The sequence below is a fragment of the Vanellus vanellus genome (assembly GCF_965231255.1).
Source record: "Vanellus vanellus genome assembly, chromosome: 1".
In the NCBI taxonomy this organism is placed as follows: Eukaryota; Metazoa; Chordata; class Aves; order Charadriiformes; family Charadriidae; genus Vanellus; species Vanellus vanellus.
This window is the reverse complement of record NC_138905.1, coordinates 79,770,227-79,784,477: the sequence shown is the minus strand read 5'-3', so window position 1 is coordinate 79,784,477 and position 14,251 is coordinate 79,770,227. Positions and strand designations below refer to the sequence as shown.

The 14,251-nt window shown below is 52.3% G+C and overlaps 1 protein-coding gene across 2 annotated transcripts in view; it reads left to right on the top strand.

Annotated features, from left to right (window-relative positions):
* Positions 1-1,379: 1,379 nt before the first annotated feature.
* The window catches only part of WNT7B (Wnt family member 7B), a gene marked incomplete at both ends in the record, with an annotated part of 99,094 nt that continues 86,222 nt past the window's right edge, over positions 1,380-14,251 (top strand). Inside the window, one exon of one of the 2 annotated variants that reach the window (XM_082486258.1) lies at positions 1,380-1,450. In XM_082486258.1, coding sequence (XP_082342384.1) covers positions 1,380-1,450 — 71 coding nt within the window. Of the gene's footprint in view, positions 1,451-8,555; positions 8,639-14,251 lie in introns of those variants that run through there. The other variant, XM_082486257.1, reaches the window with a different exon arrangement.

Below are 14,251 nucleotides of genomic sequence, written 5' to 3'. Positions count from 1 at the left end.
CCTGCTTTCCTTTCAGCCTTTGCTGGTGTGTGTTCAGCCGATTCTCTTCGAGAGATGCCTAGAGCTATCTATGTTTACTGTTACTACATGTATATAAATGTATGTGTATAAGTGGGCATAGGTGCACGGGTTTATCCCTATCTATATAACTTACCACAGCCCACAAACTTGTATTTGAGTGCTATTTAAGCGTGCATATGCATGCAGGTATATGCCTTCAGACAGGCACACATTGTGTAGTAGACTGGAATAGATAATTCCACAGAACGCAGGAATAAACTGAGCAGCTCAGAAATCAGTGAGAAAGAAAGCAAGAAAAGACAGAGAGAAAGAAGAAAAGACAGAAAGACAAGGAAGCCTTGCTTGACTGTTAGTGCCTGAATACAAAGTGAGTTTTTGCCTCACCGATTAATGTCCCTAGGAGCAGCAAACTAGATATCCTTAACTTGCGTTAAAAGCCAAGGGCGTCTGTTTCTTAAAGGAAGAATAATGTTTTCTTACTGTGGAAAATGAAATCAAATTTAGTGACAGGCGTTTGTGTACAGCAGGGTCGGATGGGCAAGGAGAAATAGTCTGGACACACACACACATCTCCTTTTAGGATATGGAGCTGTAAGCCAACGGGGGTTAACGCCTGCCTCTTTTCTATTAGGAAGAAGAGGGGGAAGAAAAAAAAAAAAAAAAGAAAAAAAAGAGTTAACAATCTCTTTTGCGGAGTCCATACGTTGCAAATCCAGCCGCGTTACCATACTAGAGGAAATGAAAAAATGCTTCGGTTTGAGAGGACGAGTCCTTTATTTCCCTTATTGGGTACGTTTCGTGTGTTTTCCCCAACACTCCCGGCTTAAGGACATGCCTTCTGAAACACAAACACACGCATAACTCACACACGCACATGCACACAGACAGATAAGATATGTATTAGATCCTGACACACACGGGGTGGGGGGAAGAGCAGGAGAGAGAGAGGGAGAGAGAGAAAGAGATCCTCCTACCTGGAGCCATAGATTGCAAGATACGTAGTGTTACCTGGGGAAGTCAGAACAAGTAAAAACACATTGAACTTCAGGGCTCTATGAGGCAGTTGATCAAGATCAGTGCTTGCTCATTTTCTCCCTCAGACTGTCTGTCTTGGGTTTTTGTTTTATCGTTTTGAGCAGCTCTTTCTATTTTTTTCCTCCCTCTTTAGCTTTAATATCGGAGCCGGTTTCAGTCACCATGGCTCTGGGAAGAGCTGCTTATCTGCACGGTGTTGATTTTTTACAGTTCGGCCGGCTTTGCTCCTGGGTAGCTTCAGCAATGCTTTTGACTGGGATTTAATCGACAAGATCAGTTCCACTTTTTGTGCAATTTTTATGGCTCAGTCCATTCTCTAGATCATGCACAGAAACTTTCGGAAGTGGATTTTCTACGTGTTTCTATGCTTTGGAGTCATCTATGTCAAATTAGGGTAAGTCCTTGTGCACGACAAATCTCCTTTGGTTTTTGGGTCACGTTATGACAGACTTGTGAACAAAATGTTGCAAAGGAAAAAAAAAAGGGGGGGGGGGGGAAGAGGTGATAAAGAGGTGATTATTTCTCTCTCTCTCTCTCTCTCTGTTTCCCCCCGCCCCGCTCCCCCGGGTGTCCCAGCGGTGGCAGCCCCCCGAAGTCGCCGGTGTTTCCCCCAGTGCCGGTGCCGGGGCAGCGCGGCGGGGCGATGCCCGGCTGCGGGGCCGCCCAGCCGGGAGGGAGCCGGTGGCGGGTGATGACGGATCCTTTTATTTTGTACTGCTTAAGCGAACTTAAATATTATCTCTGGCGTACAGTACCCTCAGGAAAAGAAAAAAAAAAAAAAAAAAAAAAGGCAGCCTGACAGAGTTAACTCAGCCGCTGCTGCTGGGACAATAGAGCAGAGCTTAAGTATTAAAAAGGCGAAAGGGGCGGGAGGAGGGGAATCCCTGCTCTGAACCTGCACTCAGGGATTTGTTTTATGCAGGCCTAGACACAATTTGCGTTTCTATCCATCACACGGACGTGTTGAAATTAACTTGACAACTGGTCCGGCTACCTCCGTGCTGCAGCGCCCGGGAAGCCGGGTGCGCTCCGCCGACGGGACCGGCCCGGGGGCCCGCAGGCCGGCCGGCAGCGGGGGCTCCCGGGGAGCCCGCTGTGTGCTCTTCGGTATTTGGTCACCGCGATCGAGATCGCTCTTGTTATTTTAGTTGCCGAGTTTCCCCCTCTCTCCCTCTGCCTCTCCCCCCCAGTACCTGTATGCCCTTATTAATATTGCTCGTCGCAGTAGGCTGACTTGAGTTGAATTTCCACATTCCTGAGCCCCAGCCGAGTCCTTACCTGTCGAGCTACAAACTCTTTAAAGATCCTGTCTTTGCATAGCTGCGGGAGGTTTTTGTTTTTTTTTTTTTTAATGATCAAGAATGCATAAGGTGAGTTGCAATGCGAAGGCGCTCGCTTCCCACCTTGAAATCAATACGGGGAAGGGGGGGGGGGGGGGAGCCAAAGGATAGTCCCCAAAGGCGGGAGAGCGGAGGCAATTCCCTGGAGGGACCGGGCAGGCAGTACGGCGTGGCACCCTATCCCGTCCCGGAGCGGGCGGGCAGCGGCGCAGCGAGAAGCGGGGAGCTGCCCGGCCCTGCCCGCCCGGTCGCCGGGACCTGCCGGGCCCGCGCAGACCTCCCGCCCGCCCCACCGCCGCCACCACCGTCACCGCCACCGCGGGCGCTGCTCCGGGCACAATGCGCGGCGGGGACAGCCCCGTCCCCGCTGTCAGCAGCCCGGGCAGCGGCGGGGTGGAGGGGGCTGGCGGGGGAAAGGAGGGAATCTGCAAGAGGGAGCGCGCCAGAGCCGAGGATTAAGGTTACAGCGGGAGGGGGGAGGAATTAAATCAGGCTCCTCAGGGACGAGAAGGGAAGCGGCGCTGCCCCAGCAGGGTCGGCGTGTCCCCCCCCCCCCCCCTCCCCTCCCCCGGGAAGTCCCCCTGCCCGCTCCCTCCCCAGCTGCGGGCAGCAAGGGCAGGGCTGCCGGCGAAAGCCACGGGCTGCCTTCCGGAGGGTACCCAGCAGGTTGCCCGGCGGGCACCAGCCGGATTGCACCCCTCTTGCCTGTGTTTGCTTATTTATTTCTTTTTTGGCACGGCTCTCGGCCCGCCCCCACAGCTGCAGGTGCCGCCGCGGGGGGCCGGCGGAGCGCGGCGCTGCCCCGCGGGCGACCCGCGGAGGATGCGCGGACGCGGAGGGGGCGCGGGAGAGGCCCTCCGCGCTGCCCCCCTGCCCTGCCCCGGTGAGGAGCCCGCGTCCACCCCTGCCCTGGCCGGCGCACATGCCTGGGGATAGCCCCAAATCCTGCCTGCTGGAGACAGGAGGGTGTTTTCGGTGGTGTAACCTCTGCGGAGCTCCGTACCTGCGCAGCCCTTTGTCGTAGCTATTAGGCTCTGTCGTCCTCCACGGTCGGGTTGACAGGGTTTTAGACGAGAAGTGAATTTGGTGAGGCTGTGTGTCCATAAATGAAGCGATGACGGGGGCACCTCATCTGCTTCAATAACTGGAGGACTTCGAACAACTCATCCCTGCGAGAGGGAGGCAACAGAGAGGCAGGCGAGCTCAAAGAAAATGCTTTGCAAAATAAGGGTAATGATATCGCTATTCGCTTCCACTGCGGTTTTATTTTTTAAAGGGAACAGAAGATTGGGCACATGTTACAGTCTGGAAGGCAGTTCTCTTTTCGAAATTGATTTGAGCTGTTTTAGAAGGGGATTCAGGGCAAAAATCACAAGATTGCTGTTGGACTGAGCCTGGAAGTAAAACTGAGTGGACAGCAGGAACAGTAAAAGCCCTTACAGAAACCCCATCAGATCCATCACTGTGCCTGTAAGGAGATGAGGATACTTCACTTTCTCTGAACAATAGGAGAGAAATTTGCCCTGAGATCCAGGGCTACTTCTAGGCTAGGCATGTGGGATGCAATTATTTCCTCTTTCATCAGCCACTGGAACTACCATTTTGTTGAAACCGTATACTTTCAGTGTAATGATACCTTTTCTATGAGTTCTTTGCATAGAAACAGGGAGGGGGGAGATGAAGTGAGATAAAGCGTAGTTTGTCTTCCAGTGCATTAGGTTTATTTTGCAGCGTGAAGGAGAGAGCCATTGTGTCAGCGATGGCAAAGGGGTCAGACTTGGCAGGCTTTTTTTTTTTTTCTGTGGTGCACGTGTTCGTGTCTTAATAAAACGTGCTAAAAGCTCCACTTTCACTGGCAAACATGAAACCGAGGGGAGAGAAAATAACGCAGTACAGAAGTATTCACCCAGCTGCTGGACGAGGCGGGAGGTGTCCCATGGGGTGACATGGCAGGGTACCAAAAAGAAGCCGCGATGTCTGGTCAGAAGGAGAGAGCAAGATCCCGCTCAAGTAGTCCTACTCTCTCAGGGAATTCCCGTTGTTCTTATTTCTATTTCCTACCCCCGAGCTCGCCGGAGAGAGAGGCGTGAGGTGAAGCATCCCTTGATATTTCTGTCGATGACGTTTCCGTCCAGGCACTGAAGCGTAAAGCGTCTGCAAACCCTGCTGACTCCACGTATCCCCTCGCGAAAAGAGATCACATCAAATATTGACCCCGGCTAGCAGCAGGATTGAAACAGAAATATTTCCTGCGAAGATTGCAGAACACTCGCCTACAGTTTAATTGGTAAATACATCGGAAGTCAAAAATCACAGCTGTACCACAGATGCAAATCACAGCGGATGCTCTGGGGATGAGCGATGTGACCCTTCGTTCGCAAAGACGGAGCCGCGGGCAGTGCCCCGATCGGGGCTCTGGGGGCAAACCCCACCCTTTTTATCTTTTCTGAAGGAAAAAAAAAGAGGGGGGGGACAGCCGAGCAGCGCCAAGGGGAGCGGAGAGGACCCCCTTCCCCAGCGGGGAGGAGGTCAAGGTGCGGTTCGAGGGATGCAGGCGGCGGGAGCCGGCGCTGCCCAAGGCAACAAGGAAAGGTCCCGGCACCCCTTCGGGGGCCGGCGGGGACGCTTCCTCCGTGCCCCTGCGGCAACGCCGGGCGGAGCTGGGGGCACACAGGGCTGCGGGTGCCGGGGACCCCGGCCCATCCCGGGGAGGCCGAAGCACGCCTCTCCCCCTGCGGACTCTCGGGGATGCTGCGGTGGGGAACGGGCCAGCCGACCCCACTCCCCGCCCCTACGGCGAAGCTCGCCTTGGCTTTGCGAGCGTTTGCAGCAAACTCCAACGAAATCCCGCTCCCCTCGCCCATCCCCGGGGCTGCCCTCGACGGCGGCCAGCACGTGGCAGCGCCGGGAGCCCCCGGGAGGAGACCGGCGGGATTTACGCTCGGAGCCCCGGACGGTGGCGGCTGCGGCAGCGGGGCTGCCCGGCACCGTCCCTCCGGCGGGACGACACGCTCCCCCGCCCCTCCACGGGCACCCTCCGTTGTGCCGCTGCTGCTGTTGCCACTGCTCGCCCTCCCCGTCAACCAGACATCCGCTTATTTTAAGCGACTCATCTTTCCCCCTCCCCTTCTTTCCCCTGCCACTAAACTTGCAGCTCGGTGAGCTACAAGAAATACCCGGTTCCGGCCAGAAAGGAGTCCAGTATGTTGCCTACCGGGCGTACCTTCAAAGCTCTTACCGGCTTCCGACGTGCTCTTGTGCCGGACACTCTCCAGGTTTGGGGTAAGAAAGAAGCCGCAGCTGGGACTAGACAGATAAAAAATGGAGGGGGGGGGGGGGGGGGGGGGAGAAATACTTTATTCGTGCCTGCTCTGCTTCATCAGCCCGACTATGGCGTCGGCAACCATTTCAGTGCCATTTTACCCCTATTTTATCCAAAATACACGTGTTCGTGGAAGAAGCAACGACAGATGCTGAAATGCCCATAGTAGGTGTTACCGACAATACCCTCTCCTCCAGTGCCACACCAGTTTATTGAAGGCAATATATTCGGCTTCAATCAACAAAACAAGTGCACTTCTCCCTACTCCGCGGCTGACATACATACAGAAACCATTTGGATGGAATTTAGCAGGTTATTCTTATCATCATCATCATTAATTTTCCGGCGTAATAACCGGCCCGCGGTTTTAGAATAAAATTTAACTTCCCGAAAAGAAACGGCACATTTTGGTTTCTTTTATACAAGTTTCCTCTTCCTACACAGCTAAGCTTTGGATAAAACCAGCTTCGATCCGAAAATTGTGGAGACTGGTAGACCATCTTCGTTTCAGCTGGACTGGGTCAAACTCTGCCAGCACCTGTTCGACGCTTTCCAGTGCCAGCATTTACGTTTCACTTTTACTTTTTTTTTTTTTTTGTCTTCTTTCCCCCAGGCACATCTTTAAAAGCAGATGCACATTCAAATATATCCGAAGCCGTACAAATGCTAGAAATAAAACATGAAAAGTCGCTACCCGTTCCCTTAGTTCACGTTCAGTACAGCTGCCCCAGCATGTCTGAAAGAGAGAACGGGCACTAGAGGAGATACACATCTGTATGTCTAGCTATATACATACGTACGCACATACACAGAGAAGTATAAATATGACGACTTTAGAATCCTACAGAATTATAAATATGACGATTTTGGCACGTAAATAGTCGTTGAAAGGCTTAAGCTTCTATGACTTGTTAATCGAGATTAGTGTCTCTCAAAAGGACGTTGACTGTCCCAGCGTCTGGACTGAACTTGTAGATAAAAGTGGTTGAATGAAACCAAACCCCGAGAAGATTTCTACGGCATATTGGGCGGCAGACAACGTTTTTACACCAAATCTGCAATTCCCATTCCGTCTGAAGGAATATTTCGTTGTGTCATGGAGACAGCTGCACCCATGTGCCGGGACTGGTTAACTGGAGCTGGAGGAGGTGTTCCCAGGGTGTTTGGAAGAGCTCTTGGCCAAGAAAACTCCTTCAGTCATCAGGCAATTAACCTGAGACGAACATTGACAAACCCTACGGACCGAGGAGACTTCGGAGCCCGGTTCTTGCTCATTTCGGCTGCATTTGTGCTAAATTATCTGCGGTGTGCGTTTCGCTTTCGGGGTTCGTTTTCAAAGCCGGACCCCGGCATCAGCAGCGCACGTCTTTTCACCACCTCTCCCACCGCTAGAACTTTTTCGGTTTTTTCTCCCCTACGAAAAAAAAAAAAAAGGACGAACGCCCAGCGAGGCAAAGAGGAAGAGCGACTGTCTCCTGCACGGTTGGGACTACGCGGGACGAAAGTCTCCCGCCCGCCGGAGCCGGGAAGGGTTGAGCATTCCCTCGCCCCGGGGCGCGGCGGTGCCGAGGGACAGGAGCCGCCGGGCTCGGGGCAAAGGCGGGGGAGAGGCAACTAACCTGTCGGGAAACCTCCTTCGGACTGGCTTCTTCTCAGGAGGGAGAGGGAAGAGAGGAGACGCCAGCTCTTCCTGCGGGAGCGGCGAGAGGTGCGGGGAGCCGGGAACCGCCGGCAGACGCTGCCGCCCCCCGCTCGCCCCCTACACCGGCTGTTTCACACCCATCCTCTCCCTCCCCTTCTCTCACGCGAAATCCAGTCTCGCCAGGAAGCTACGAATGTGCACGTCTTTATTTCTCACTCAGGCGAGCTACGACAGCATATACGCCTTTTTGGTTGGGTGTTTTGGGTTTTGTTGGGGTGGGTTTTTTTTTTGGTTTTTTTTTTTTTTTTTTGAAAGATCTCCCTGAAACCGGAGCTTAATTTTCAACACCGAGGACGACGAGAGCCAAACCCCTGCCGAGGCTGGAGGGACAGCGGAGCCCTTCGGGGGAACTGTGGCAGCCGCCCATAATAAAGCAATTAACCGAGAGCGGAGCTGGGAGCTGCCAGCTCCTTCAGGATCCTTCCCAGGGCGAGCTTGAAAGGGTGCCACGGCCGTCGCAGGGAGCCAGCCGCCCGCAGCCCGCCGAGCGCCGGGGGAGAGCTTAAAAAATGCCCCACGAAGCGGGTGAGGAGCGCTGGCGGAGCCAGGCGTACGGAGAGGGCTCAGCCAGGGAGCGCGGATTCATTGCAGCCCGGGCTAGATCAGTGTCTCTCCATTGTCATCCTCCCCTTTAAAAAAAAAAAAAAAAAAAAAAAAAAAGGGAGAGAGAGGGAGAGAAAAAAGTAGGCGGATTGCAGTGACTGACTGCCCAATGGCAGCCCCGAGTCTCAGGAGAGTTACAGAGAGAGGGGGAGAGAGAGAGAGAGAGAGGCACTTTCTGCCATCCAAATCCCTTAAACCATCCTCATTCCAACACGAGAACCCACTGTAACAACTTCCAACCACTGAGACATGACAGGCAGGAGCCCAGAGGCAGCAGCAGCAGCGAGAGCAGCAGCAGCAGCAGCACATACTCTGCACAGGGAGCAGCATTAGCACCAGGGGAATACTAGACACAACAATACAAACAAACAAACAAACAAACAGACAAAGCCCCCCCAAGCCCAAGGGACTGGATTCCAACTCAGATTCAAGCCACAGCTGACACCAAAAAGGGTGGGGAATTACGACCAAGGGGGGGCCAGAAAGGAATAACCAAGGAAGCGAACTCCAAGAGTGTAAACGGGATTCAGCCATGATCCTTTTTTCATCTCGCAGTGTGTTACTCTCAGTGTATTACCCTCAGATTTTCCTCATCCTTACCAGTGGGAGTTACCTGTAAGTGATCCAGATTTTTTTTTTTTTTTTCCAAAATACTGTTTGAAATGACCCCGGCTAGCAGCTACCTAGGGGCAATGCGCAAAGCAAGCAGAGGGAGCCGGGAGAAGCCAGCACGGGCGGCAGCAGCTCCGTGCAGTGCGTGGTGGTGAGGATGATGATGGTGGTGGTGGCGGTGGCGGCGGCGGCGGAGGTGCTGTGCTGGTGGCGGTGCTGGCGCTGCTGCTCGGACCCTGCCCGGGGGAAGGTACACACCGCCAGGTAACTCCCGGGGCTGCCCCGCCGGCGGGGCCGGGGCCCGGCGTGCCCCGCAGCGGGGGCGGCGCACCTTGGAGGGCGGCGGGGCAACGGGGCACGGAGCGGCCGGCGTCTCCCCTGGGGACTCCGACCCCGACTCCTCCTCCTGCCAAACCGGAGACGGGCACCGCTTCGCGCTCGTCGGGGAAAGCGTGTTGTTTCTGCCCGGAGATCCCGAGGAGCGGGGGGCTGCCGCGGCCGGCGGCGAGCGCCCAGCCCCGCCGCCCGGGCAGAGCCCCCGGCCGCGGAAGCGCTTGCTAGCCGGCTGCTTTTGCTCCGGAGGGATCTCCAGTCCCGCCGTTAGAGCTGGCTCCAGGACCTTTTCCTTGTGAGGAAGGGGGTGGAGGTAGGGGTGGGAGAAATGAGAGTCGGTGGGTGGGACTGCAAGGAGTTTCGGTCTCTCTCTCTCTTTTTTTTTTTTTTTTTTTTTTTTAATATCTATATCTGTATCTAACGTTGCGGTGGATAAGTTAGCGGCTGGGCTAGTCCGTGCGGGCTGCGGAGAGAGTGTCCGCCGTCGTGCTCCTGCAGGTCCCCCGGGCAGGTCTCTGTCCCCGCCGGGCGCCGCGTTAGGGTGCCGGGGGTGGCGGGCCGGGGTCCCGGCGCCGGTCAGCCCCTGTGCCGAGGGAAGCCGGGCCCGGGCGGGGCTGCACGCCGGAGCCCGGGGAGGCGAGGGGGGTGGGTGGGGGTGTGCGCCGCCGGGGAGCTGTCAAGGGCTTCTTCTGCTCTCCCCACTCCGGGCGAGACCTGACCACGCTTTGGGGCAGCCGTGGGGAGGGGAGGGCGCTGGGGGAGGCAGGTCCTCCGGCCGGTGGAGCCGGTTTAAAATAGGGACCCTTCTCCCTCCCTTGAGCATCCCGCCAGACCCGGAGCACGGCGTGTTCCTCCGTGCCGAGACTCGGGGATCGGGCCCGGGGCAGCTCCGGGAAGCGCAGCCGGCGGTTCGGGTCCGGCCCAGGAGGCCCGGGGGGTCGCGGCAGAGGGGCTCCCCTCGGCTCGGTCTGTGATGGGGAAAACCCTCCTCGCATTCACCTCGGCGGCGGAGTCCGGGCGGATTTCCCTTCTCTCCCACCCCCCTGCCGAGCTCGGACCTTTTCGCACCCCGGCGGGTGCCAAATTTGAGCTCCTACCCCTGAAATGTATGTGGATTTATATGTCTATATATCTTATGTTTTTTCCCTCTGTATGCATGCACGGGAGCACATGCACATAAACAAGCACGTGTGCGTGTGCTCCTCTGTGTGTGTGTATTTTCTGTGGGCTATGGAAAAATAGCTTTCCACCGCTATGGAAGAAAAGTAGGAATAAACACACCCATAAAAAGAAACTAAACGCCTATTTCTACATTCTCAATTCTTAATGAAATGCACATGCCTTGGCTACCGATTTTTAAAAGCGCTTGATTTATGGAAGCACGTCAGGTTTAATTCGGTTGGATACTATTGATTAAACTAAATAGCCAGAGCTGCCTGTTCCTGTTCACAGGCGGGATATGTCTGCTGGTAGGTGACCAATAGCTTGTAAAAAAAAAAAAAAATTGCAGTGCTATCTTTTTTTTTTTTTTTTTTTTTTAAACAGGAGGAAGGAGTCGTAATAAATAAATAAATACACCCTTCTAATATAAGCGTAGCCATATTTTTCTCAAAACCGTAGGAAATTACTATCCTACAAAGTTTTCCTGCTATAAATAGTTCAAATCTTGAAACAAAAGTTTTAAACCGCACACCAGATGCTGGGATGCTAGCGGTTTCCCTTGCTGTGTGACATAATTATAAGGTCCGAAAGCAAAAGCTATAGAAGTATAATAATAATACTAAGGCGACTGCTGAGGGGAAATACAAGGGAAGCAATGCCTGCTTTATTTAGAGCGAACTGCTTGGGGATCTTTTGAGCGCTGCCCCGCGACAATGAGAAGTTGTTGCGGGTAAATAATGCTCCCTCGCCTTTCCCTGTGCCATCCCCAGTTCATCCCCCCAGCGGCAGGTCACTCGGAGCTGGACCCGCGGAGCCGGAGCCGAGGTGGCTATTGCAGTCCAGCAGAGCAGAAGGGAAAGGGATCAGGAGGTGAAACCCAACAAAGCGGAGCCCCAAAGCAACGCGCACCTCCCTCCATCCATCACTCCGGAGGGACGGAGCCGGCTGCCTCCCCGGGGAGACAGCAGCGCGCCCGGGGCCGGCGGGGAGAGGCTGCCCTCCCCCCCCCCCCCCCTCTGCTTCCCGCCCGCCCCCCGGGCCACCCCCGGCCCCCGAGGGTGTCTCAGCCGTGTCCCCCCCCCGTCCCCTCTTGGCCCCTAAGCAAGCGGGGAGCAGCAGCGGGGAGAGTCGGGCACGCCGCGATGCTTCGCCTCGCTCCCTTTTTAAAGTTAAAAGAAAGAGGAGTTATTTCAGTGCTTAATGGATAGTAGCCTAGCGAACTTGTGGTGTTTATCTTGTGGGTAAATATACTCCTCTGGCTTACTAATGGTAGCTTTTGAAGATTAAAGCATAGTAGAGCCTGTTCGAGCATTATCTTATGGTGTCTGTTTCTGCTACCCTCGCTCTCTGGAGGGGAGGATGCTTCCCAAGCTGCTATTTACTGAGCTCTCATGGACTGTCAATGGTTATGTTAATTTTGCCCGAGATCTCTATCATCTTTTGGCTATGGGAACAACTCCTCGGTCTCGGAGTTGCTGGTCCTTCAGGGATAATGACGAACCTACCAAGGGCAGTATGTAGTAGTGGGCGAGCAAACCGAGCGCAGGGTGTCCCTGCTCCCTCCCTCTTGGTGCGTGTGAGGCGAGGCGGCGGAGGGGGGGGAGCACGATGAAGCTCGGTTATTCTGCCAGAGAAGCTGTAAAGCAAAAATCCCATCATGAGGAAACGGGATTTTCAGAATGAAAAAGGCAATGATGAAATGAAATTTCATTTTCAGAGCGAAAGAGGCACCGGGGCCTCAGTGTTTTGTGTGCACTAGCTGGGAAGAAAGTGAAGTTATAGTAGAATACATCCAAATTTAGTTCAAAGAACCAACGCCTTTATAAAATTGATTTCTATATTGTAAGTATGCTATCTGATAAAGTAATCTTCTTCGGTGTGCTTGCCTACTAACCTTTGGCTCTCTGAGGCACTGTAAACAGTTTTACAACCAGAAGCATTTAGTGACTGACTTTTTGAAAAAGAAAACTGACTGCAGCTAGAATAGCTGCTACTGGGATGATTGATGCATTTTAATGCTCTGGACATATTTTGGTAATCCAATTATATATTTAAAGTATAAAACTGACATTTAATAATATCAATGTAATTAGTATAAATGTCTAAAAAATAGGATTATATATAATACTCCCTGGCACTGTTTCTTGCAGTGCATGTTTGAGTGCGCATGTGTCTGTACACATACACATATTTAGCTTCTTCTAAAGAAGATGGTGCTAGTCTAACTTTCATTTGCGTACTCTTTTCACTATTCATCTTCTTTAGGGTTGGATGCATTCGCCAGCAACATGAGAGTCGGTTCTTAAGAAGCTTATTTCGGGGATTATCTGCTGGTACATAGACAGAGTTAATTCAGTTATTTCCTATAAAGCAATTGGGAATAACTCATAAGAGAGAGTGCATGTATGTAGTAATAGCAGCATAAATCTTCAAAGCAGCTGCATGTTCTAACACTGTAATACAGCAAATAATTTATATTAGTGAGTAGATATTACTGTCTGGTTAGGAAATGTAAAGGGAGAAAAATCCTCTGCACATTTTGCATCTGTTTTTCTGGTGCTCCCATGTCCTAACAATTCCACATCCTTTACAACAGGGCTTCTCCACACTCGTGGGAAGCGGGTTAGAAGGAACGCATATTTTTTCATATGCCTACAGGAAAGTACTCATGCCTAATCCCTAAAGATTAGGACTGCTGGAGACAGTCCCTGAAGCTTGTCTCTTACTCTGTGCAGTGTGGAAGGGAGCTATGCAAGCAGAGAACAGCCAGCCTGCTCTGTGGTGCAGACCCTTCAAGGGGATGGCGGGCACGGCTTCACTGTTAATAGCAACTGGCGTGACTGATGCTCCCACATTAGCTCATGCAGTCAGGGCTACACAGTCTGGCCCACTCTTCCCATCCTGTTTAGATCAGGGCTGTAATGACCTCTGTGATAAAACTGGGTGTTATGGGAACGAGGTTGTCTCTGGTTTAGTCACTGGACTGTGGTGTGAATCCATCATTTCCCTGCCTTTGCACCTTAGTCATCTTATAACTGAGACCGTGCACTCTTTAAGGCAAGCTCACTCTCTCAACCTCTATTTGCGAAGCGTCCTGTGGCTGAGGAAAACTCTGTTGAGATCCTTAGGTACTCCTTTTACATAGTACGGTAATCATAGTCATCTATAAGGGGGTTTGGAATAGGACTTCAACTTTACTGTGCCCCAGAGATGTGTTGGCTTAGAGACAGAACAGGTGAACCTCCAAAGGATATCAACTATTTTCAGGACCACCTAAAGGAAATGTTTTTGTTTAGCAGAAACAAGAAGAATAAAGAATATTTGCATGCTGGGTTGCCATAATTACCTTGAGCTTGGTTTACCTGCCTGATACGGACTATTTTAATGTATTGAAGCTGCCACACAAAGATGGGAGAGTGATTGGCGATATGATTTCTTGGTAGCTCTGGACGATAAAGTCCACCATTTCTCTGAGAGACACAGACTAAAATTCCTTGTCTAAAGCTGCAGAGCTTTGGTCAATCTGTGACTGGCCACCCCTCTCCCTGCCATGGTCTAGGCCAAGCACCCAAGTTCTGAATATCCTTGAATCCACATGCATTTGGATACAAGCACCTCTCTCAATCCTTTGTGGCAAGCAGGTTCTGGGAATTAGATGTCCAGCATGCCTTAACATTAAAAAAAAATTAATGACTTAATTAATTATAAGGAAAAATGGCAGTATCCAGAATTTGTAGGACAACAGTGTGGAATTATTACATGTGCTGTGTTACTAACACAATGCAATAAGTGGGTATAAAGCAACATGAAATACTCAGATGAGTAGGTAAGATTAAATGCAGATACGCTTGCATATTAAACAAAGAACAAGGCTAATTCCTCAGAAGACGGTCTTTCAAAGGAGGTGTTAAAGAGCTAAACAAAGTGAGCTGCAATTATTCAGTTAGACCGACAAACACATTTTATGCCGTGGAAAAGATGCCCCACGTGTACCTGGCAATATGACATGCTAAAGGTGGAGCAGTGCCAAGTGGTTTCTCAGTTCATGGGACTGCGTAATTTGGACTGAAATACTGTCAGAGAGATTCCTAACCCCCAAAATACAGTTTAAGTGTCTAGTCC